The sequence below is a fragment of the Danio rerio genome, chromosome 19, assembly GCF_049306965.1.
Source record: "Danio rerio strain Tuebingen ecotype United States chromosome 19, GRCz12tu, whole genome shotgun sequence".
Classification (NCBI taxonomy): Eukaryota; Metazoa; Chordata; class Actinopteri; order Cypriniformes; family Danionidae; genus Danio; species Danio rerio.
Genome location: NC_133194.1, coordinates 581,020 through 607,476, shown reverse-complemented (window position 1 = coordinate 607,476; position 26,457 = coordinate 581,020). Strand labels below are relative to the sequence as shown.

The window sequence follows — 26,457 nt, the reverse complement described above, 5'->3', positions numbered from 1 at the left end:
TATATAATGCTGTGTAGTCAACGATGAGTTAAATGTATGACGGACTAATGATTTCTTGAATTTTCTAAAATAAATAACAGTTGTGAGGTAAATACGAGGTAAAGTGAGGTAAAACTGTGGTAAATATGAGGCTATACACCATGCTGCAAAGACAACAGTGAGGTAAACCTGGAGCAAATCTGCGTTACATATTACATATTTTTTATGGTAAATGAGAGTGGTAAACATGAGGTAAAAATAAGGTACATGTGTGATAAATTACAGATATCAGCTGTAAATAACAGTCGGGAGGTTAAACAGGGGTAAATGAGAGAGAAAGTGAGGTAAAACTGTGGTAAAATAGGTAGTCAGTTATGCTGTACAATCAACGGTGATGTAAATCTGAGTTAAAATATATAATGTCAGTTACTTTCTTTGAAGATGGACAGAAGTGAGGTAAACCTGAGGTAAACTGTGTGATAAATTACAGATGTCAACTGTTTTCTGAGGTAAATAACAGTCGTAAGGTTAAACCGAGGTAAATATTAGTCAAAGTGAGGTAAAATTAAGATTTATAAAGCCAGTAAATGATGTTGTGAAGTCAATTGTGAGGTAAATCTGATTTAAAACATGCAACTGATTAGAGTTGTCACTTATTTTCTATGGTAAATGACAGAAGTGAGGTAAACCTGAGGTAAATGTGTAATACATTACAGATGTCAGTTGTTTTCCGAGGTAAAGAACAGTTGTGAGGTTAAATGAGGTAAATATAAGTCAAAGTGAGGTAAAGTAGACAGCAAATTATGCTGTGTAGTCAATACTGAGGTAAATCAGAGTTAAAATATGTAACAGATGTCAGTTACTTTCTTTGACAACAGACAGACGTGAGGCAAACCTGAGGTAAAAATGAGGTAAATATGTGACAGATAACATGTGTCAGTTGTTTTCTGAGGTAAATAACTGCTGTGAGGTTAAACTGAGGTAAATGTGAGTAAAATTGTGGTAAAAGAGGCAGTAAATGATGCTGTGTACAGTCAACAGAGAGGTAAATCTGATTTAAAATATGTAACAGATCATAGAAGTGAGATACTTTCTTTGATAATTCACAGAAGTGAGGTAAAACTATGGTTAATTATGAGGTAAATCTGTGACTGATTACAGTTATCACTGTATATCACTATGATCAAAGACAGAAGTGAGGTAAACCTGAGGTAAATGGGTGACAGATAACAGATGTCAGCTGTTTTCTGAGGTAAATAACAGCAGTACTCTGAATCTCACATGGGAGTTTGACAATTCTGAGGTAAACTACAGCGATAATGAGGTAAATGTGCGTTAAACCTGAAGCACGCCGAAAGCACATTGGTAAGAATGAGGTAAATCCCACCTTGGCTTTGCCGGCCTGTAGTTTTCTCTGTCGCTCCTCGTCTTCCATCATCTGTGCGGTTCCTGCGGCTTAAACACGGACACACGAGCGTCATAAAAGCGGCACAAACACACACAGACAGACAGAGACACACACCCGCCTAAAGAGCGCGGGCTGCTGGCATCGGACGGTCAACCTGCGTGATCGGCTGTGTGTTTTACTCTGTGTTTTATTCGGGCTGTGCTGCTGTCACAGCAGCCGCCATGTTTCTCCACGTAAACACACGAGACAAGCGGCGCGGTGACGTCATGACGCGCGCACAAGCCTGACACTGCAAATACTACTATATAAACAATGGTGATTACTCTTTAAATGAGCATAATGAATGCGTAAATAATTGATGAGTGCTTTGCCTTTGAGGCTCATTTTTATGCTCGTGTCTAATAAGGTAAAATAGATGTAAATATGAGGCAACTGTGAATGAAATGCGATGTTTATGCTCTGTAAATGACTGATGTGAGGTAAATATAAGGTCATTTTTTATATTTTCTGAAATAAATTGCAAAAGTAAATACATCCCACATTAAAAGTACGATATTAATTTATAGTAAAAGTGTATTTTACAATATATAATATGTATTATGTTTGCCTATATATTAAAAAGCATCAGTGAAGGACAACTGTACACTACATATATATAGCCCTGTATTGTATTATTTTTGACTATATATTAAAATTAGCTCTGAATAATATATATACAGTATATATATATAGCCCTATATTGTATTATTTTGCCCATATATTAAAAATCATCAGTGAAGAACATCTATACAGTATATATAGCCCTATATTGTATTATTTTGCATATATATTATAAAGCATCAGTAAAGAACATCTATACAGTATATATAGCCCTATACTGTATTATTTTACCTGTATATTAAAAAGCATCAGTTAAGGACATCTATACAGTGAATATATATATATATATATATATATATATATATATATATATATATATATATATATATATATATATATATATATATATATCCCTATATTGTATCATTTTTGACTATATATCAAAAAGTATTAGTGAATAACATCTATACAGTATATATAGCCCTATACTGTATTATGTTGCCTATATATTTAAAAGCATCAGTGAAAAATATCTATACAGCATATATAGCCCTATATTGTATTATTTTGCATATATATTATAAAGCATCAGTAAAGAACATCTATACAGTATATATATATAGCCCTATAGTGTATTATTTTGCCTATATATTTAAAAGCATCAGTGAAGGACATCTATACAGTATATATAGCCCTATATTGCACTATTTTAGCTGTATATTAAAAATCATCAGTGAGAGACATCTATACAGTGATTATATATATCCCTATATTGTATTATTTTTGAATATATATTAAAAAAGCATCAGTGAAGAAACTCTTAAACACACACACACACACACACATACACACACATCATGCACGCTCTGTTGATCTGAGGTCAGCATATGCAGCAGAGATGTTGGTTTACCTGGAGATGGACATGCAGGTCTACTCCTGCGGCTGACCGGAGCTGAGCAGCTGATGGTTTGGCTGATCTTGAATTCCACCCATCTTCTCTTGGACATCCTTCAGTTTGTGAGCTTCAGTTCCACCTGTGGAGTCTGATGCTGTTTCTGATGCTCGGAGGAGATCCAGGAGCGCTGAGCGTTCGTTTCCCCTGTCAATTATTCAGCACAGGATCAGGTTCAGAAACTCAAACACCTGTGGAGAGCTGCACCGGAGACCACACTGTGCCAAATTACCCTGAATTTACAGTTTCCACAGTTTATGATTCAGGTTTTCATTTTTCCTCATTTATTTCTGCTTTTGAGCTGCATCATGGGATCTTGATCTTTGTTATCAACTTTTAAGCTTGAAAATTGTGTTAACGTGTATTTTCTGCACATGTGTAATAGTCTGCAGTGCTGTATTGTCTGGTGTTTATTACGCTATAGAAACCCTGCACATTTCTGCCTATTTTACAGACTTATTTCTCTAGATATTATTTCTTTTACATTATATTATTGTGTGTGTGTGTGTGTGTGTGTGTCTCAGATACGCTATTCAATGAAATGGATCTCTGTGTGTGTGTGTGTGTGTGTGTGTGTGTGTGTGTGTGTGTGTGTGTGTGTGTGTGTGTGTGTGTGTGTGTGTGTGAGTGAATTATGCATGAGACGGGATCATCAGACACATATGGAGAGCGGTGCTGGAGTGGACATCTCAAGTGTTGCACACACACAATCACACACACACATCTGCCATCACAAGGAGAAAACTCATATATAGCTGGATGGATCGATGGATAGAGAGAGACAGACAGACAGACAGACAGACAGATAGAATTTAAAAACATTAATATATGTTCATATATATATATATATATACATATATATATATATATATATATATATATATATATATATATATATATATATATATATATATATATATATATCTGGCGGTATAAGTGTTCCTGCAGCGCCGCCGTGTGGAGTGCAGTGTCGCTGTTTCTCCAGGTCTGCAGGAGGCGCTGTGACTCTACACTCAGGGAAGCGCGCACGCGTGTCTGGATCTGGTAGGTCATAATAATGTGTTCTTTACTACAGTTTCTTGAAATAAACACGCAAACAGCGAGCAGTACTCAGGAGGCATCATGCTAAAATTAGAAGCCTCTATGTTTACAGCTGTAGATCCGCGTGGAGAGTTTTATTCTGCGATATAACAGCAGATAAACATCCACTTTCTGTTTACAGTCTTACGATCTCTGTAAAGCGCTTTATAAACGACTTTATTTGTGCACACAGAAGGGTTATTGGTATTGTTTATACATATATGGAGCGTCTAATTCATTGTATAGATGTTCGATGACAAATGTAATGCTGCTGGTCGATATTAAGTTGCTTTTACCATTATTAGGTATTTATAATGATCAAAATCAGTGCGCGCATTGAGGAGAATCAGGAGAAAACACGTCATTAATTAACCCATTTCATACTTTGTGAGTTGATTAATCACACTTAGACAACTGTTTATAAAATGTGGCTTTTAAAAGCGGTTTGTTTACATGTAAATGAAGTGTATTGAAATAAATATGCCATAAAGTTACAAATTCAATCATTACTCATCGCCACAGCAGAATGAACCGCCAACTATTCCAGCATGTTTTAGTTTGTTTTACCTTCCAGATGCAACCCAGTACTGGAAAACACTCATTCACACACACACTCATACACTATGGTCAGTGTAGTTGATCAGTTCCCCTATAGCGCATGTGTTTGGACTGTGGGGGAAACCGGAGCACCCGGAGGAAACCCACACCAACACGGGGAGAACATGCAAACTCCACACAAAAACACACACTGACCCAGCTAGGACTTGAACCAGTGACGTTCTTGCTGTAACCACTGAGCCACCTCATTTTATATTATAATAAATATTAATTATTAAGACTAAAATAAACATTACTCAAAATAAATATTAATATAAATAAAATAGGCAAATTCATGAACGACAAACGACTAAAATAAATAACATTTAAATGTTAAAATAAAATAAAATAATTTAAATAAATAAATAAAACTTGACTGACATTAGATTAATAAACATCACATAAAAATATGACAAGCAAATAAATAACAACAACCATCTAACACAGGGGTGTCCAAACTCAGTCTGGAGGGCTGCTGTCCTGCACAGTTTAGCTCCAACTTCCTTCAACACAACTGCCTGGAGGTTTTTAGTATGCCTAGAAGGAGTTTGATCAGCTGTTCAGGTGTGTTTGATTGGGGTTGGAACTAAGATATGCAGGACACCGGCCCCCAGGACCGAGTTTGGACACCCCTGATCTAACAGTAGGCCACAGTGTGACACCACTGAGCTGTTGTTGACTTATTAATGTTTAAAGTTTTCACAAAGTAGATTTTGCCCTTTTTATCTTTGTAAGATTCATTTTACACAGTGAAACAACAGAATTATTTTAGATTTCATCATTTAATTCTGTACATAAATACTCTGTGACTTACATGAATCCATCTATTATATTCATTTAGGCTTGTTATTTGTTTATTGTGTTTAATTCATGATTCAGTCCTCTACAGAACTGTCTCAATCAATCTAATTAGTTATTTATTTAAGGTGTTCACCTCCTAAAACTCCACATCTATAATCCTCTTAGTCTATGCTGACATTATCTTCAGCAGCTCAAAGCATCCGCTACATAATCATAAGCTGGAATAGTTGGCGGTTCATTCCGTTGTGGTGACCCTTGATAAATAAGAGACTAAGCTGAATGAAAATGACTGAATCAATGAGTATTTCCTCTGGTCATCAGATGGCACAGAGGCAGATGTTCTACTTCCTGTTGTCCGTCAGAAGATGTGTTCAGCTTCCTGTAGCGTCTCGCCTCTGCAGCTCCAGTCCCCAGAATGTGGATCCAGCAGCGGAGAACAAGTGTCTTCTGGAAAGCCTGTCCAGCCTGGGTGTGGACCTGAGCTCGGCCCGCAGACGGCACCCGGGCGTCCTGAAGCGAGCGCTGACCAATGAGCAGGGACTCGCCCGCTTCCTGCAGAGCAAAGGTGCAGACGCGGCCGCCGTCGCCAGCATCATCTCACGCTTCCCACGATGCATCACTCGCTCCAGCAAACACCTGCAGGAGCGCTGGAGCCTCTGGAGGAGCATCTTCCAGAGCGACGGCGAGATGGTGGAGATCCTCTCCAGATCCCCAGAGTCATTCTTCCGCTCCAGCGACAACAAGAACCTGGAGGAGAACATCACTTTTCTCAAGTCTCTAGGTCAGGCTGTCAGAGTTTCTCTGATGATAGACTCATGCTGACATTCAGAATATTAACATCTGTTGATAATGAGCATGCACAATATTACTATTAGACATATGCAATAATTAATAATTCAATATCTGGTGATAATAAGCATGCACAATATTAATATTAGACATATGCAATGATTAATAATTCAGTATCTAGTGATAATGAGCATGCACAATATTACTATTAGACATATGCAATAATTAATAATTCAATATCTGGTGATGATGAGCATGCACAATATTAATATTAGACATATGCAATGATTAATAATTCAATATCTGGTGATAATGAGCATGCACAATATTAATATTAGACATATGCAATAATTAATAATTCAATATCTGGTGATAATGAGAATGCACAATATTAATATTAGACATATGCAATGATTAATAATTCAGTATCTAGTGATAATGAGCATGCACAATATTAATATTAGACATATGCAATGATTAATAATTCAGTATCTGGTGATAATGAGCATGCACAATATTAATATTAGACATATGCAATGATTAATAATTCAGCATCTAGTGATAATGAGCATGCACAATATTAATATTAGACATATGCAATGATTAATAATTCAGTATCTAGTGATAATGAGCATGCACAATATTAATATTAAACATATGCAATGATTAATAATTCAGTATCTGGTGATAATGAGCATGCACAATATTAATATTAGTCATATGCAATGATTAATAATTCAGTATCTGGTGATAATGAGCATGCACAATATTAATATTAGACATATGCAATGATTAATAATTCAGTATCTAGTGATAATGAGCATGCACAATATTAATATTAAACATATGCAATGATTAATAATTCAGCATCTGGTGATAATGAGCATGCACAATATTAATATTAGACATATGCAATGATTAATAATTCAATATCTAGTGATAATATGCATACACAATATTAATATTAGACATATGCAATGATTAATAATTCAATATCTAGTGATAATATGCATACACAATATTAATATTAGACATATGCAATGATTAATAATTCAGCATCTGGTGATAATGAGCATGCACAATATTAATATTAAACATATGCAATGATTAATTATTCAGTATCTAGTGATAATGAGCATGCACAATATTAATATTAGACATATGCAATGATTAATAATTAAGTATCTGGTGATAATGAGCATGCACAATATTAATATTAGACATATGCAATGATTAATAATTCAATATCTAGTGATAATATGCATACACAATATTAATATTACACATATGCAATGATTAATAATTCAGCATCTAGTGAAAATGAGCATGCACAATATTAATGTTAGTCATATGCAATGATTAATAATTCAGTATCTAGTGATAATGAGCATGCACAATATTAATATTAGTCATATGCAATGATTAATAATTCAGTATCTAGTGATAATATGCATACACAATATTAATATTACACATATGCAATGATTAATAATTCAGTATCTAGTGATAATGAGCATGCACAATATTAATATTAGACATATGCAATGATTAATAATTCAGTATCTGGTGATAATGAGCATGCACAATATTAATATTAGACATATGCAATGATTAATAATTCAGCATCTAGTGATAATGAGCATGCACAATATTAATATTAGACATATGCAATGATTAATAATTCAGTATCTAGTGATAATGAGCATGCACAATATTAATATTAAACATATGCAATGATTAATAATTCAGTATCTGGTGATAATGAGCATGCACAATATTAATATTAGTCATATGCAATGATTAATAATTCAGTATCTGGTGATAATGAGCATGCACAATATTAATATTAGACATATGCAATGATTAATAATTCAGTATCTAGTGATAATGAGCATGCACAATATTAATATTAAACATATGCAATGATTAATAATTCAGCATCTGGTGATAATGAGCATGCACAATATTAATATTAGACATATGCAATGATTAATAATTCAATATCTAGTGATAATATGCGTACACAATATTAATATTAGACATATGCAATGATTAATAATTCAATATCTAGTGATAATATGCATACACAATATTAATATTAGACATATGCAATGATTAATAATTCAGCATCTGGTGATAATGAGCATGCACAATATTAATATTAAACATATGCAATGATTAATTATTCAGTATCTAGTGATAATGAGCATGCACAATATTAATATTAGACATATGCAATGATTAATAATTAAGTATCTGGTGATAATGAGCATGCACAATATTAATATTAGACATATGCAATGATTAATAATTCAATATCTAGTGATAATATGCATACACAATATTAATATTACACATATGCAATGATTAATAATTCAGCATCTAGTGAAAATGAGCATGCACAATATTAATGTTAGTCATATGCAATGATTAATAATTCAGTATCTAGTGATAATGAGCATGCACAATATTAATATTAGTCATATGCAATGATTAATAATTCAGTATCTAGTGATAATATGCATACACAATATTAATATTACACATATGCAATGATTAATAATTCAGTATCTAGTGATAATGAGCATGCACAATATTAATATTAGACATATGCAATGATTAATAATTCAGTATCTAGTGATAATATGGATGCACAATATTAATATTACACATCTCCAATGATTAATAATTCAGTATCTAGTGATAATGAGCATGCACAATATTAATATTATGTTCCTTGACACCATTTATTGAATTATTGATGTTATACATATGTCTATTATCAATATTGTGCATGTTCATTATCACAATATATTGAATTATTGAATATATGGATAAATCTCATAATAATATTGTGTACATCACCATAAAATAAATTATATATATATGCATTTGTCTAATATCAATATTGGGCATGCTCATCATCATGATATATTAAATTATTTAATGTATGCAAATATCTCATTTCAGTATTGTGCATGCTCATTATTGTGAATTATTGCATAATTAAATATATGCATGAATATCAGCACGTCTAATATTAATATTGTGCATGCTCATTATCACCATATATTGCATTATTGAATATCAGCATATGTCAGCATATGTTATAACAATATTGTGCATGCTCATTACCGTGATCTGTTGAATAAATGCAAATATATAATAATATTCTGTGTGCTCATCATCCCATATATCGAATAATTGAATATCTGCATGTCTCCTGCAGGTATTACTCCTAAAGACCTCCACCGGTTGCTGACCACAGCTCCACGCACCTTCTCCAACAGCGTGGCGCTCAACAGAAACATGGTGGAGCTCCTGCAGAGCGTCTGCGCTAGTCTGGGCGGAGACAACGAGAAAGAGTTCGCCAGGATCATCATCTCCAAAAACCTCTACATCTTCATCCGCAGCACCAACCGCATCAGAGCCAATGTGGATTTCCTGCTGAGCGAGATGAAGCTGAGTGACTCTGAGGCGCAGGTTTTCCTCCAGAGCCACGGCGCACTGATCCTGGACCTGTCCCACGAGAGTCTGAAGAAGAACTTCCAGAACCTGCGCCTGAAACTGCGATCTCTAGGCTGCGGAGAGGAAGATCTGAGGAAGATGATCCTCAAGTTCTCACTGGTGCTCTTCATGTCTGCGCAGCTGCTGAACACCAAGCTGGACTGCTTTCTGGACGCTGGGATCAACATCCAGCAGCTCATCCTCAAACCCAAAGTGCTGGACTTCAGTGTGGAGAACATCAGGCGGAGGCTGGAGCAGCTCCGAGCGCTGGACTACGACTTCCAGAAACAGGGCATCGCAGTGCTGGATATGAGCAACAAACGCTTCCAGGAGAAGATCAGGAGACTGGAGAATGAGCTGTAAAGATGGAGGATGAGGATTAAATGTGCTTATAAAGTGTCTGTGTGGAGATCCATTGTGGTCACTTCTGCTCTTAAAGGGACAGTACATCTACAAAATTAATTTTCCTCGTTCACTCATGCTGTTTTATCTGTTGAACTCAAAATATAACTATGTTGTTAAATATTTTAGGTATTTTAAGGACTGCTGAAAACCTGTGACCATTGATTTTCATAGTAGGAAAAACTAATACTATGGAAGTCAATGGTTACCGGTTTTTGACATTCTTCAAAATATCTTCTTATGTGTTCAACAGATGAAAAGGCAGTTTTGGGACAAGTAAAAGATTTACAAAAGGTTTAAAACTTTCAAAAAAAATAAAGGATTAATAATTGTGCAAAATAATTAAATAGTAACGCTAGATTCTTTTGAGGAGACTGGAGAATGAATTATAAAGACAGAACACATGGACAAAATGTGCATAAAAGTGTCTGTATGGAGCTCCATTATGGTCACTTCTGTTCTTAAAGGGACAGTACACATAAATATGTAGCACATCTAACCTGTAACCAGGTAAAGGTAATCCTATGGAAGTCAATGGTTACTGGTTTTTGACATTCTTCAAAATATCATCATATGTGTTGTGATAAAATAAGCAAAAGGTTTAAAAAATGTTTAAAGTTAAAGGTTTTTTAAGAATATTTTAAAACTTGTTAAGGAAAACCTGTAACCATTGACTTCCATAGTAGGTAAAACCAATACTGTGGAAGTCAATGGTTACCGATTTTTGACATTCTTTAAACTCTGCTCTCTAAGGGACTGTGCATCTAAAAATGAGAACTATTTACTCTTCCTCAAATTGTTATAAACCTTTATTAATTTCTTCTTCTGTTGAAATAAGATATTTTGAAGAATGATGAAAACCTGTAACCATTGACTTTCATGGTAAAAAAATAAATGCTATGGAAGTCAATGGTTACAGGTTTTTGATGTTCTTTAATCTATCCTACTATGTGTCCAACAGTATAAAAAGTCAGTTTTGGAACAAGTAAAGGGTTTAAAAATGTAAGTCTTTAAACAAAGGATGAGTAAATGTTTTTTTGGGGTGCACTGTCCCTTTAAATAATCCCTATGTGTGTTCAATCAACACAAAATTGTGTCTAAAGTGATTTGCTTGGATCAGATGTAGCCTGTTTGGTCAAATGATGGATGTACTTGTATTTTTATGATTAATATAAGCAGTTGTAAATGAGATACACTTGAAAACATGTAAATAACTTGTTTAAATCCATTAAATCTTTATATTTTTAAACTTGTCTTGGGTTCTTGAGTTCATTTTACGGCATTTAAATTGGAGTAAATACTAAATACTCGTAGTTTTTGTTTGCTTAGCATCACAGTGTATATCAGTGTCCTATTTTAAACATGCATTATCATAAATAAACATTTCTATATTTTTATATTCATGATATTTCTTGATCATCAGATCCTCAGTGATTTCTGAAAGTTCATAAGTACTGAAAACTGGAGTAATAATGCTTATTATACATGCATATTAGCTTGTTTCTATATATATATACACACACATATAGACAAATATTTTAATTATAATTTTTTGTTACAAATTTAGATTGCAGCTTTTTTTAATCAAAGACATGTGTTTTGAAAAAATAAAAATAAGGCACCTTTGTGCTGCAAATATTAGCATATTTTTATGAAGTTATGAAGAGTTATATCCTTAATAGTACACAGTCATCAATATACAGAATAAATCAAATACACGGTTTTATATGACGCATGCGCGGAACTGTCCTGCGCGAGTTCTTGTTTCCGCCCGGACTCTTCCTGCAGTTTCTCCGCTGTGGTTTACATGTGCAGATACAGGACTTACTTGCAGGTGAGCGATGATGATCAATAATTGTGATCAGATATGAACATGAAGTGATGTTAGAGCGGTTGTGAGAGCGATATTTCATCGTTCTTTTCGACTGTCACGCACTTTTAACCCTTTAATCCTGTGGATCTGTGCAGTTAGTTTGAAGAATCGCTGTTTCGCACTTCATTATTTCTCATAATCTGTTCCTCCTCTGAGCCTCACAGATACTTTTATGACGGGGTTTGAGTTTTATAAATGCATACGATCATCTTCATTATGGAGGACGAAACTGCAAAAACAATAAATAAATAAATACGCAAATAAATGAATGAATTAATAAATAAAACTACAAGTTCTTGCGTAAATAAAACAACAAATACGCAAATAAGTAAATGAATAAATCTACAAATTCCTGCGTTAATAAAACTATAAATAAACAATTACGCAATTAAATAAATAAGTAAATAAATCCATAAAATTCCTGCATAAACAAAACCATAAATAAACACGCAAATAAATAAATACACAAATTCCTGCATAAATAAATATATAAATAATTAAAAGTGATAGCAGATTAATAAATAAATAAATTGCCAGGATGTTAGGAAAAATGTATTTACTTATGCAGGAATTAGTGGTCTTATTTTTATATATATATATATATATATATATATATATATATATATATATATATATATATATATATGCATATTTATTTATTTATTGTTTTATTTATGCAGGGATTTTGTGGATTTATTAATTTTTTTACATATTTATTGTTTTTGCAGGTTTCGTCGTCCATATTTCATCGTTGCATAAAAATAATCTGTATATATTCATATTTCTTTTGTGAGAAACAACTTATTTTGGTGGAAATATAAATATAGACGTGTTAATTGTTAATATATCTTGTCTTTTAGAATTGCCCATTAACTATAGTATTGCACTGTTAGGCGATTTTTGTTATTTATTAATTAGTTTATTATATTCTTATGTAATGTTTATTAGTTTTAATCTAATGTTAATCACGTTTTGGTCAATTATTTATTTATTTTAATTGTAAGTTTATGATAATCAAATATTTTAAATGTATTTATTTTTATTTAACACTCAATTTTTATTATTCACACAGTTTTTTCACATGTTATGATAAGATGACCTCTTTAAAGTGCTGATATTATGAATATGTTGATGATACAGTATGTCCAATTACTTTCATATTATTTATAATAAATATGACTATATGATTTTTGTCCAGGTTTCTGGGTCAGGATTGTGTTATGATGATGGACTCTACAGTGCTGGAGGCTGAAAGAGGCGCCGCCGCCATTAAATCACAGTACAGATACATTACATTATATTATATATTACATTCTAATCATGCTGTTATTCATCATCTGCAGTTTAACACACACATCATCTGTGTTTTGTAGGTTTCTCACCAGTAAAGAGAAGTTTCATGAGTTCCTGTCGTCGGGCCGCTCGAGTCAGAAGAATGAAGAAGATCCAGATGGAGGAGAACCAGAGAAGAAGAAGATCCGGCTGGAGAATGAAGGAGAAACAGCAGAACAGGAGAAGAAGAAGATAAAGATGAGAGGACAGAATAAAAGCAGACCGCATGTTAAACCACACACCTATGAGGATAAACGCCTCTGCACCTCCATCATTCAGGTCTGCAACACACTCTTCTGCATCAGCTCTTACAAACGTGCTTATTCGTATTCATTGTTTCGGAAAGGTTTTGCAGTAAACTCCTGTTGGTTAATGCAGGAGCTAACAGTGTAAAACTGGATGGTAAAGTTTGAGATGCACCTTGATGTTGGCTTGAGAAAGTCGAGCCTGAAAGTTTGAAGTCGTTCTGAAAGTTTGATATTTGAAACTGTTTGTAGAGTTAAAGAGATACTTGTCATATGTGGTTGATATCCAGTTGCTAGGGAGTTCTGAGCGACTTGAGATAACCCTGAATGTAACCTGAAGATAACCTGAATAATCCAAACACTGAATATAACCTGAACATAACCAGAACATAAGCTGAATATAACCAGAATATAAGCTGAATATAACCAGAATTTAACCTGAACATAGCCTAAATATAACCAGATTATAACCTGAACATAACCTGAATATAACTAGAAAAAAAGCGGAATATAACCAAAGCATAACCAGAACCTAACCAGATTATAACCTGAATATAACCAGATTATAACCAAAACATAAGCTGAATATAACCAGAACATAACCTGAATATAACCTGAACAAAACAAGAACATAATCTGAATATAACCAGAACATAAGCTGAATATAACCAGAATAAAATCTGAATATAACCAGAATATAACCTGAACATAACCAGAACATACGCTGAATATAACTAGAATAAAAGCTAAATAAAACCAAAACATAACCTGAATATAACCAGAGCCTAACCAGATTATAACCTGAACATGGCCTGAATATAACCAGAATATAACCTGAACATAAGCTAAATATAACTAGAATAAAAGCTGAATATAACCAAAACATAACCTGAATATAACCAGAATATGACCATAATATAACCTGAACATAGCCTGAATATAACTAGAGCATAACCTGAATATAACCTGAACATAAGCTGAATATAACCAGAATATGACCGTAATATAACCTGAACATAGCCTGAATATAACTAGAGCATAAGCTGAATATAACCTGAACATAGCCTAAAGTCAAGCTGAATATTTCCAGAACATAACCAGAATATAACCGGCCTGCCAGACAAAGAATGATTTAAGCCAAGCAACATAATTGTTACCTAAAACCCTGGATTGGTGCAAACTAAACTGAAACTTGACTTGCTAACCAGCTAATCTGGCTTCATGGTTTTCCTGTATGTGTGTGTCCTCCAGGAGCGAGACTCTGTGTGTCCGTATGGTGAGAAGTGTCGCTTTCTGCATGATGTGAGCGAGTATCTGTCCACGAAAGCTGCGGATCTGGGTGATCAGTGTCACCTTTTCAACACCTTGGGGAAGTGTCCGTATGGCCTGACCTGCCGCTACGCTAAAGCACACACCAGCGCCGATCTGAAGAACATGGTGAACACGGAGCTGTACAGAGCCTCTGCTGGCCGAGAAAACACCACCAACCTGCTGGACAAGGAGCTGCAGAAACGCCTGCGCAAAAAACAGCAGAGATTCCCCGGAGCAGACGCATTTCTGAAGAGCATCAGCCGCGCACCCAGACCTGAACACAACAGCAGAGAGCAGAGAGAAAAACATGAAGATCAGAGACAAAAACATGAAGAACAGAGAGAACAAACTGATGAGCAGAGCAAAAATACTGAAGATCAGACACAAACTAATAACCAAAGAGAAAACGCCAACATTCAGAGCAAAAATACTGAAGATCAGAGACAAAGTGTGGAAGATCCAAGCAAAAACGGTTCTGATTCTGCCAATAGACGAGAGACACAGGTGAAATATGCATCACTCACTAAACCTCAGTTCACTTGTCTGAAACATCTGAACACATTAACAGTGGCTTTAGCTGTGGTGACTGTAGTATAAGCAGAATAATGCACTATTGTTCATTGATTTAGTTAAAAATTATTAGTAATAATAACTTATAACTCTTTCAATTTAAGTCTGAATGTACCGATATGGACATTTGAGCCAGTATTGATAACCGATAACACTTTCAATTTAAGTCTGAATGTACCGATATAGACATTTGAGCCAGTATTGATAACCGATAACACTTTCAATTTAAATCTGAATGTACCGATATAGACATTTGAGCCAGTATTGATAACCGATAACACTTTCAATTTAAGTCTGAATGTACCAATATAGACATTTGAGCCAGTATTGATAACCGATAACACTTTCAATTTAAGTCTGAATGTACCAATATAAGCATTCGGGCCAATATTGATAATCGATAACACTTTCGATTTAAGCTTAAATGTACCGATATGGACATTTGGGCCAAAATTGATAACCGATAAGGCTTTTAATTGAAGTCCGGATGCACTGATATGAACATTTGGGCTGATATTGATAACCGATAATGCTTTCAATTTAAGTCTGGATGCACCGATATGGACATTTGGGCTGATATTGATAACTGATAACCTTTTAAATTGAAGACTGGATGCACCGATATGGACATTTGGGCTGATATTGATAACTGATAACCTTTTAAATTGAAGACTGGATGCTGAGATATGGACATTTGAGCCGATATTTATAACCAATTAAGTCTGGATGCAGAGATATTGAAATTTTGGCTGATATTAATAACCAATAAATCGATAACTCTTCAAATTCAAGTGTGGATGCACTGATATGGACATTTTGGCTGATATTGATAACCGATAAATGTTTAAATTTATATCTGGATGCACCAGTATGAAAAATTTGGCTGATATCGATAACCGACGACTCTTTAAATTTCATTCTGGATGTACCGATATGGGCATTTTGGCCGAAACTGATAACAATAAGTCTTCAAAATTAAGTCTGGATGTACTGATATGGATATTATGGCCGATATCGATTATTCAGTGCATGACACATACAGCGGTTTTGCTTCAGAAAGGCTCTGGATTGAGTTTGCTGATCATGTAAATGTGTTGTGAACTGCAGGTTCCTCCTATAAAGACCATTGGGCCCATTACTGATGCCGACATCATCAAACTGAGACCCTGTGAAAAGAAACAGGTGTGTCATAATTTGCATGTAACCGTGCAGTTCAGCATGATAGTTAATATGAGACATACTGTATATGCAATGTGACTTTTTCTATATTTTTTACTCAATGTCGATAGATCTTTATATACCGGTTTGCATCTGAATTTTTATTTGCCTCCCTCATCTCAGGTGGATTTCAGAGACAAGCTGTATCTGGCTCCTCTTACTACGGTAAACTCCTGCCTCTAATATTAATCGGGACGTCAGTGTGTTTTGATGAAGTGTGTTTTGGCAGCTCACGGTGTGTGTGTGTTGTGCTGCAGTGTGGAAATCTGCCGTTCCGGCGTGTGTGCAAGCGGTTCGGAGCTGACATCACGTGTGGAGAGATGGCCATGTGCACTAATCTGCTGCAGGGTCAGGCGTCTGAATGGGCTCTTCTGAAGAGACATGCCTCAGAGGACCTGTTTGGTGTTCAGGTACAACTACCACATGCTAATATCAATGTTTTTAATGCTACAATCTTTGACTGATATCGATAACCGATAACTTAAAATTCATGTCCAGAATGCATGGATACTGAAATTTTGCCTGAGATCGATTACCAATAACTCTTTAAATTTACATCCGGATGCACGATATTGATACCCTTTGGCCGATATTGATAACTAATAATTGAAGTCTGGATGCTCCCATATGGAAATATTAGCCGATATCGATAACCGATAACTCTGTAAATTTATATCTGGATGCACTAAATGGGAATTTTGGCTGATATTGATAACCGATAAATCTACAAATTTACGTCCGGCTGCACCGATATGGAAATTTTGGCCGATATCGATAACAGAAACTCTTTAAATCTATGCCTGGACGCATGAATTTGGAAATTTTGGCCAATATTGATAACCGATAACTCTTCAAATTTAACATCTAGATGTACAGTGGCAGTGTGTTGTTATATGATCATCAATGTGCTGTTGACTAGTTTGAAGAAGCTGTGTTCTTGGACATTTCCCAAACCCACCCCCCTCCTCTGTCTCCCACTTCGCCTACGGTCTGATTTCTGTCCTATCTAATAAAGGCAAAAAGCCCAAAAAATAAATCTTAAAAAATCCATTAAAAAAAGTAAATAAAAGTGTGAAGTTTAGTGTGTGTTATCAGAATAAAGCTGTACAGAAGTGTTCGTTGTAAATGAGTGTTTGTGGTGATGTGAATGTGTTTTTGCAGCTGGAAGGATGTTTTCCAGACACTATGACCAGATGTGCCGAGCTGCTCAACCAGAACATCGATGTGGATTTTGTGGATATAAACTCCGGCTGCCCCATCGATCTCGTTTACAAGAAGGTAATCTACAGAAAAAGGCTGCGAGGATTTATAATCTGTATTAAAGAACACACATTATTATTATTTACACATATGACCCCTTGTGTGTGTGTGTGTGTGTGTGTGTGTGTGTTGTGTTTGTTTTTGCAGGGTGGCGGATGTGGACTCATGACCAGAACCAGCAAGTTTGAGCAGATTGTGAGAGGGATGAATTCAGTAAGTGAACAGAGTCTTCGTCATCACTTATTACTGTTTACAGACTCTGTTTCATCTTATTATTAGTGTAACATGTGACTCTCAGCACTGAACTGCATTACTGAACATCAGTGATCGTTCACATGATGCAACCAGATCAATGAAAATACTCTCAGAGAGGAAGCTATCTGTGAAAATGATCAAGAAATTATAAGTGAAGTGAAAATATAAATGAAATCACATGTTTGTTGCAGCCCCTCATAACAAATGCAGCTGTATAAATTATTTTATTTTCATTAAGTCCAATGGGGTTATCAATGCAGTGATTTATTCAAATCAAATTTTTCATCAGTATTGGGAAATTGATATAAAATTGTATGCATTTTTAAAATATTTTTATTTTAAATATTTTATATAAATGATATATAACATATATTATTATTAAACTGATGAGAAAGCTTATTTGAAAAAGTCACTACATCAAATATATGATGAAATGTTTCAGTATTCAGGAATCAATGAAAATAAATTAAACTATAAATTAAAAATAAATAAATTTTACAATTTATCAGGTCCAAACAGACCTGAAATACAACAACAGATTCTACCAAATTACTGCGTTACGAGAGTTAATATTTGCTGAATCTGCCCTCTGGATTAATGATGAGAATGATGATGTTCAGCTGTAAGTGTTGTGCTGTTCTGCAGGTGCTGGACGTTCCTCTAACAGTGAAGATCCGCACAGGAGTCCAGCAGAACAGCAACATCGCACACAAGCTGATCCCCGAGATGAAGAAGTGGGGCGTTTCACTCATCACGGTACCAAGAGCAGCACACAATTACAGATAATTAACAAAATATACCGATAATAAAAATAATAATTATAAAAATAATACATTTTGGAAGTAATAAGCCTATTCTAGAGTGTAAAATCTGACTTGTAGGTGCACTTTTACAAATACATGCATTTTTTCATGTGCTAAAAAAAGTAAACTAGGCAATGATCTTTAATATGAAGAAATTTGTTCTAATTATTGATCATTTTTACTTTCATTTTTTGTATTTCGGGTTTGTTCAAACTTATTTTATTTTCATCACTCGGAGTTTTGCACAAGCTGTTACAAGCATGTTCTGTTCACTCTGATCAACTCCAATAACTAAAACTGAACAGAAATTTGTTCACAAAATACTAAAACTAATTAATAAAACCAACTAAATCTAAACAGCAATTACAGTTACTAAAACTAAACAAATAAAAGCGAAATATAAATGTTCATGAATTAAAAACTAAACTAAAATGAATGAAATGAGCTAAAACTAAACTCAAATTTACAGCAAATGTAGAAATAGGAATTAAATAACTCATTTTAAAATGTGCAAGTATGATAACGGTGGTGTTTTTCTCTGTAGCTGCACGGACGCTCACGCGAGCAGCGATACACCAAACTGGCGGACTGGGATTATATCAACACGTGTGCGCAGCTCGCCGCTCCAGTGCCGCTGTTCGGTAAACAAACACACACACACACAAACACACACACACATACACACACAGAGAGAGACTGAAGATAAACATTGAACTTTAGCTTGACTCGCTGTGTGTGTGTGTGTGTGTGTGTGTGTGTGTGTGTGTGTGTGTTTGTGTGTGTGTGTGTGTGTGTGTGTGTGTGTGTGTGTGTGTGTGTGTGTGTGTGTGTGTGTGTGTGTGTGTGTGTGTGTTCTACAGGTAACGGTGATATTCTGTCATATGAAGATGCCATGAAGGCCAGAGAAACAGGAGTGTCGGGGATCATGGTGGCCAGGTCAGCTCATCATCTGTGTAATACAGCTGTCAGTTTTGAGGAATATTGACTATATTTTTTGACAATATTACTAAAGTAGGCCTCAAACTCTAAAGTAGCATGGGCAGTTCGGTGGTATTTTAATTTAGCCTCCAAAAAACAAACAAAAATATTTTAAAAAATACGTTTTACATGTTGATTGCTGTAGCAAAGTAATGCTATACAACTCTGAGTGTCCTTATTGTAAATGACTAAATAACCGTTGCTCAGTAATGTATATCTGTCAGTCAGCAGATATGAAAACTAGACATGTTAAGCGTTCAGTTTGATTTTGCGTCATTGGTACTGTTTACATGTCAGATGTTCAATATTCAATGCACTATTTTTTACTGCATTTAATATTCAGTTTAATTAAATTTACGATTGTCAGTCATTAAAATCCAGCTTGTTTTGTCATATTTTAGGCTCTGTATTTTTCTTAATCTGCCGTGTTTTACCTGCGTCTTCGCAGAGGAGCGCTGATCAAACCGTGGCTCTTCACTGAGATCAAGGAGACTCGGCACTGGGATATCTCCTCCACCGAGCGTCTGGACATCCTGCGGGATTTCACACACTTCGGCCTGGAGCACTGGGGCTCCGACACTCAGGGTGTGGAGAAAACACGCAACTTCCTGCTGGAGTGGCTCTCCTTCCTGTGCAGGTCAGAACACACGGACATTTACTTCTCTTATCTTTGTCATGATGACAGCACATAATATTAGACTAGATATTCTTCAAGACACTAGTGTTCAGCTTACAGTGACATGTAAAGGCTTCACTAGGGTAATTAGGGTAAAGTTAGGGTAATTAGGCAAGTCATTGTATAACAGTGGTTTGTTCTGGAGACAATCCAACACTAATATTGCTGAAGGGGCGAATAATATTGACCACAGCGATAAAAGCAAAAAAAGGTTTAATATTTTTAACATTTCAGCGCCACTCAAAGAAATGAGAGTTTCTCCAGAAGAAAAATATAATAGGAAAAACTGTGAAAAATGTAAACATTGCTTAAAAATAGTGCTGGGAAAAGATTAATTACGCTTAATCACTTACAAAATAAAAGTTTGTTTTCACTTATGTGTGTGTGTGTGTGTGTGTGTGTGTGTGTGTTATATATATTTATTATGTATATGTCACACACTCACACACACACACACACACACATGGAAACAAAACTATTTGGTTACAGAGGTATTTAAATGTGTATATATAATTAGTATCCTATATTTATTGTTATATCTAAACATACATAAACATTTTCTCAAATATATTCCGGCATTTATGTATGTATATTATGTCAAAACAAACTTTTATTTTGGATGCAATTAATTACAATTATCACAGCACTACTTAAAAATAATAAACATTTTACAGGAGGACGAATAATCTTGCACATGCAGAATAAATACAACTCAAATCCGAGTTCCTACAGAGATAAGCGAGTCGTGTCTTGTTTTCCTGAACGCCGTGTTGCCTGTTATTCAGTGTTCTGGTGTTTGTGTATATGCAGGTATATTCCTGTGGGTCTGCTAGAGCGAGTCCCGCAGAGGATCAATGAGCGGCCGCCGTTCTACATGGGTCGAGATTACCTGGAGACTCTGATGGCCAGCCAACATGTGGACGACTGGATCCAGATCAGGTGACAATACAGGCTTATTAAAGGGCAACTATTATGCAAACATGACATTAATAAGGGGTTTAAACACAGTTGTGTGTCAGCAGAGTGGAGTATATCCAGCCTATTCATTCTAAAAGTCCAATCAGGCGTGCTATTGCAAAACAGTAGATTAGATACACCAATTACTTCATTACAGGGGAAAACAATGCTGTAGGGAAAATCTGAAGATGAATTACTACAAAACAATGCCTTATTTAGTAATAATCCCCCATCCCGCAGGTGATCACTGCTCTACTATGTTGCATTGGAGTTTATTTGTCAGGTTTTTGGCAAATGTCAGACTGCTCCTGTGTGTAAGACTTGCGCCCCCTTCACACGGGGCGTCAGCGTCAACGCTTCCCATTCAATTTGAATAGGTGATGTCAGGCGTTGCCGAACTGCATTGTGGATCCGTCGGCAGCGCTTCAGAGGCGTTGCTCGCTGCAGAAGTTGGGACTAGCTCAACTTTTCAAGCACCAACGGAAGCGTCAGCCAATCAGACCGCTGTATGCAAATACACCAGCTCAGACAGTGGCCTATTGCTGACTGGATTTCATTGGCTGACGCAGCTACGGCGATCACTTCAGCCCCAACTTCAGACACGCCCTCAGTCAAGCGTTGACGCTGAAGCCCCGTGTGAAAAGGGCGTTAGGGCTGCATGATGATCCTTACATTGTGATATTTAATGTTTTGACGATATATTTTGCGATATTGAATATAATTTCACCAGATGAACTATTTGGAAAGAATGAATGATTTTCGATACATGGCTGATTTTGTAAGGGAGTGCATCTACATAAAATATAACAAACCAATATTCAGTAATACAGTAGAGCAACAATACTGTACAAATAAAATACACAGTGCTATAGGATTATCTGGAAGTCTAGCAAAATTTACATACACAAATTTAATAATCTAATGTAAAATAACAGCATGTAGTCTCATCACATATATACATAAACGCAATCAACTTTCCTTAAAGTTAAAAATTGACTGAAACACTCATAAATAATAACTGTTTTGGTAATTTCATAGTTACCAAAACCCATAATCATAAACAAATCATGAGTGTCTTCAAATTTTGGTCAGTAATAATAATACAGATTCAATTGTAATACAGACTATTGTGAATGCACACAGTGCTGTATTGATGCTGAAACAGTTGTGCAGCTCTAGCACTAGTTTCTTACACATCTCCTCCTTCTGTTGTGTTCTGATGTGATTTCTGACTATTGTAGCTGTGAAATATCTCTAATCATTCAGCGGAGTGATATGGAGCTGTAATACACTCTCAATGTGCTGGAACTACTTTAGCTGTGCCTTTATCTGACTAACCAAACACCTGAGAGTGACCATCAGCCAATCAGAATGCAGCAGCAAATCATTTAGCGGAGTGATATGGAGCTGTAATACACTCTAAATCTGCAGGAATTACTTTAGCTGTGCCTTTATCTGAAAATTACCAAACACCTGAGAGTGACCATCAGCCAATCAGAATCAAGCAGCAAATCATTCAGCGGAGTGATATGGAGCTCTAATGCACTCTAAATCTGCCAGAACTACTTTAGCTGTGCCTTTATCTGACAATTACCAAACACCTGTGAGTGACCATCAGCCAATCAGAATCCAGCATTCGACACTAACATTATATTCGCTTCTTTTCTCCATCTGCAGTGAGATGTTGTTGGGGCCGGTGCCTAAAAACTTCAGTTTCCTGCCCAAACACAAAGCCAACGCTTATAAATGATGACCGGCTGCAGGGAAAATGAACAGAATAACAGAACAAAAGTGCTTTTGTAGTTTTATTTAAATCTAGTTTGAATATGATTCATGATTTGAGTTGAAGCTACTATTATCATTTCATTTTATTGAGTTTAAGCAGTGAGATATGAATGCTGTATGTTTTATAATAAATAAAACTGGAACTGTCCACCGTGGCCTTTCATATTCGTTTTCCCCTGTATTCATTGCAGTAGAAACTTCACTGATGATGTTATGAAGGAGAATAAAGTCAGATACTCACTCATGACTCCTGTTTGTGTTTACTGCCTGAGATTTGAAGAGATCAAATGTTCTATCAAAAATAACACACATTAAAACTAGGCATGTTGGACATTACTGTCATTAATAGAAATCATATTGCTCCTACTCTATATTAAGTGGCCTTAACTACATTAAAAAATAAATATGATGTACTTTCTGTTTTCATAATGTGCTACTTAGAGCACTCCAAGGGTGAAGTTAGGGTCAGGTTTGGTGGTATGGGTAGCTTTAATGATGGGTTATAGTGTAAAGAAATGAGTCAACAATGTATTGACAGAAATGAATGATGAATTAATGACATGCATGTACTGAATAAAGCATAAGCACTATATAAAATCATGCATTTATACAGTAAGTACATTGTTTACATATTAGGACCACTTAATATAAAGCAGATGCATCACAGGCTCACAGATTCAGTCATCTTATTACAGTGCTCTTATTAAACAATGATTAATAGTTGTGATACAAACCTGTGTGCTGCATCTGGGCGGGGCTACTGATGTCAGAGGCGTGGCTACTGTAAAAGGCGGAGTTCACACAAGTCTTTCTCAGTCGCACACAATGCATGTAAACATGAATCGACTGCTTCTTTAACATTGTACTGGATCTGTGAGTTGATGCAGTAAAAAGAAAATACAATCTAAAGATAACAGAGTGCATTAAAACACGTTTATAATAATAAAACACAACATTTCTTCAATCATTTATCAGTTTATTCAAATAATAAAGCAACACATTTGACACCATACTTTATTCGCATTATTTCCACAGCTCCTCAAATATCTACTTTAAAAATGTGATTAATGATGAAATGTTTCCTTTTGAGAAGCAAAATACTAAATGTTAATATTTGGTTATTAAATTGTACCAATGAAATTTGGAAAAAAAAAAAATAGGATTTTAATTTGAAAACTAATTGTCATTCATTCATTAATATTCTTTTTAGCTTAGTCCCTTTATTATTCGTGGGTCACCACAGTGGAATGAACCGCCATCTTATCCAGCATATGTTTTACACAGTGGATGCCCTTCCAGCTGCAACCCATTACTGGGAAACACCCATACACTCTTGCATTCATGCATGTACTGTACACTACGGCCAATTTATCACCACACAGAAATGCCAACTGACCTAGCCGGGGCTAGAACCAGCAACCTTCTTGCTGTGAGGCGATCGTGCTACCCACCATGACACGTGAAAACAAATTGTAATAATAATATATAAATATTGCTTGCTATTGTCTGCCTGTTCTGTATTTTTGTTTATTGTTAAGTGTACTTGAGCCCTGGAAAGGTGCTATATAAAGAAATATGATTATTACATTGTAAAAAGGGAAACACGGTGTCTCAGTGGTCAGCACTGTGGCCTCACAGCAAGAAGGTCTCTGGTTCGAGTCCTGGCTGGGTCCGTTGGCATTTTCATCATATTTTTCCTCCATTAGTGATCATAAAAGACTTGATGGTCACACTTTACAATGAGATTCCATCAGCTGTGCATTTACTAGCATAAACAAACAGTAAACAACACATTTATTACAATCTTTATTCATCTTTAACATTAATAAATATACAGTCATTAACTGCTAGTTCTTCTTAACTCAGTGTATTAACAAGCACAATTTTGTATTTTAATAATGCATTAGCAAAAATTTAAATATGCTAATATCATGCTAAAAAATTCATTAACATGGACCGTCATTGTAAAGCGTGACCCTTAAATATTCCTCCTGTCTCTAATTTTCACATCTCTGTGTTCAGCTGTGATTTCTAACATACAGTGATGATTATTAGCAACTGAAAATGAATGAACCTGTGCGTGAATCCGCTCTTCTGCTCCTGCCTTTGAAGAGAGGATGTCCATCGCCCTTTACTTCTGACCGCAGGACCCTCATGTAAGGCACAAATAAATGCAGATCTTTCACTCATGTTAATGTAAGGTCAGTCTGATGTGATCTGGTCTCCTTTTTACAGCCCTTACTGTTCAATTAAAACACACAGATTATTATTGCATCAAACACACTCATGATGCAGAGCTTTTGATTTTTTTTTGCGCAAAAGTCAAAGTTAATAGTTTATTATTTTAATATTATAGATTTATTCATAACATCTGGCTGTTTATAATGTTGTTAAAAATATATGAAAATTGTTCATTTAAAATTTGGACTAATTGGGAAATTATAAAAACTATAATTAAAAAATATTTAATTTGCCTTAAAGTGTTACCTATTATTTATTAGAGAAGAGCAAACTATTCACACTACACTGTTTACTGTCTGTATTAAATACCAAAATGGAGTAATGCATAATGATGAAAATCGGTAACCATTGACTCCCATAGTAGGAAAAAAAGTACTAGACGTCAATGGTTACCCGTTTCCAACATTCTTCAAAATATCTTCTTAAGTGTTAAAGGCTGATAATCACTTCAAAATAAGTAAACTGAGTAAATGTCCATTTTTTTTTAGGTGAACTGTCCCTTTAAAATAAACCTAGTCGTGTTCACAGTGAAATGTTAAACACATCCGCAAATATATTAGTGGTATTACATATATTAATGTGCGTGTGGAGTTACTGCACTGAATTAAAACCAATCATTTTCTCTTTTGTTATTAATAAAGCGCTTACAAATGTAAAAACTGCCCTCGGAAATCAATACTAGAGCCTAAACAAACAAACAAACAAACAAAAACACACACACACACACACATTATTTCTATAGATAACGTTGTGTTATTATTCTAATTTGTTTCATTAAAGTTTCTTCTGAAAAACAAAAGAAGGCTCATCTTGGAGATGCAAAATTTTACCCACAATT

The 26,457-nt window shown here is 35.1% G+C and overlaps 3 protein-coding genes and 1 long non-coding RNA gene across 23 annotated transcripts in view; 2 read left to right on the top strand and 2 right to left on the bottom strand.

Moving 5' to 3' along the window:
* akap9 (A kinase (PRKA) anchor protein 9) overlaps positions 1-3,102 on the bottom strand; it is a 142,647-nt gene extending 139,545 nt beyond the window's left edge. For 12 of the 18 annotated variants that reach the window (XM_073931264.1, XM_073931278.1, XM_073931271.1 and 9 more), the window contains exons 1-2: positions 2,898-3,102; positions 1,367-1,434 (exon numbers count right to left, since the gene is read on the bottom strand). In XM_073931264.1, coding sequence (XP_073787365.1) covers positions 1,367-1,434; positions 2,898-2,994 — 165 coding nt within the window. In that variant the 5' untranslated portion in view covers positions 2,995-3,102. Of the gene's footprint in view, positions 1-1,366; positions 1,435-1,541; positions 1,629-2,897 lie in introns of those variants that run through there. The other 6 variants (XR_012394772.1, XM_073931274.1, XM_073931275.1 and 3 more) reach the window with 1 other exon arrangement.
* A 799-nt stretch (positions 3,103-3,901) lies between these two features.
* On the top strand, positions 3,902-11,364 carry mterf1 (mitochondrial transcription termination factor 1). 2 transcript variants are annotated; one of them, XR_012394781.1, is made up of 4 exons: positions 3,902-3,983; positions 5,739-6,198; positions 9,436-10,659; positions 11,035-11,364. XR_012394781.1 is itself a non-coding variant. In XM_003200502.5 (3 exons), the coding sequence occupies exons 2-3, from the start codon at positions 5,739-5,741 to the stop codon at positions 10,074-10,076; spliced, it is 1,101 nt and encodes a 366-aa protein (XP_003200550.3). In that variant the 5' UTR covers positions 3,902-3,983; the 3' UTR covers positions 10,077-11,364. The 2 variants fall into 2 exon arrangements, 1 of the variants encoding a protein (XP_003200550.3); XM_003200502.5 differs by having other exon boundaries at positions 9,436-11,364.
* A 529-nt stretch (positions 11,365-11,893) lies between these two features.
* dus3l (dihydrouridine synthase 3-like (S. cerevisiae)) lies at positions 11,894-23,625 on the top strand. The gene is made up of 15 exons (NM_200674.2): positions 11,894-11,949; positions 13,187-13,267; positions 13,362-13,599; positions 14,817-15,380; positions 16,554-16,628; positions 16,788-16,829; positions 16,922-17,074; positions 17,826-17,942; positions 18,072-18,137; positions 18,825-18,935; positions 19,527-19,623; positions 19,843-19,918; positions 20,409-20,597; positions 21,447-21,575; positions 23,271-23,625. Exons 2-15 carry the CDS (start codon positions 13,215-13,217, stop codon positions 23,341-23,343), a joined length of 1,983 nt encoding a protein of 660 aa, NP_956968.2. The 5' UTR covers positions 11,894-11,949; positions 13,187-13,214; the 3' UTR covers positions 23,344-23,625.
* Positions 23,564-25,619, bottom strand: LOC137488453 (uncharacterized). Of its 2 annotated transcripts, XR_012394797.1 has the most exons (3): positions 25,453-25,619; positions 24,113-24,249; positions 23,564-23,670 (listed from the first exon to the last, which is right to left on the bottom strand). It is a non-coding gene; the product is annotated as an uncharacterized lncRNA (long non-coding RNA). The 2 variants fall into 2 exon arrangements; XR_011007484.2 differs by lacking the exon at positions 25,453-25,619 and having other exon boundaries at positions 24,113-24,699.
* Positions 25,620-26,457: the final 838 nt, after the last annotated feature.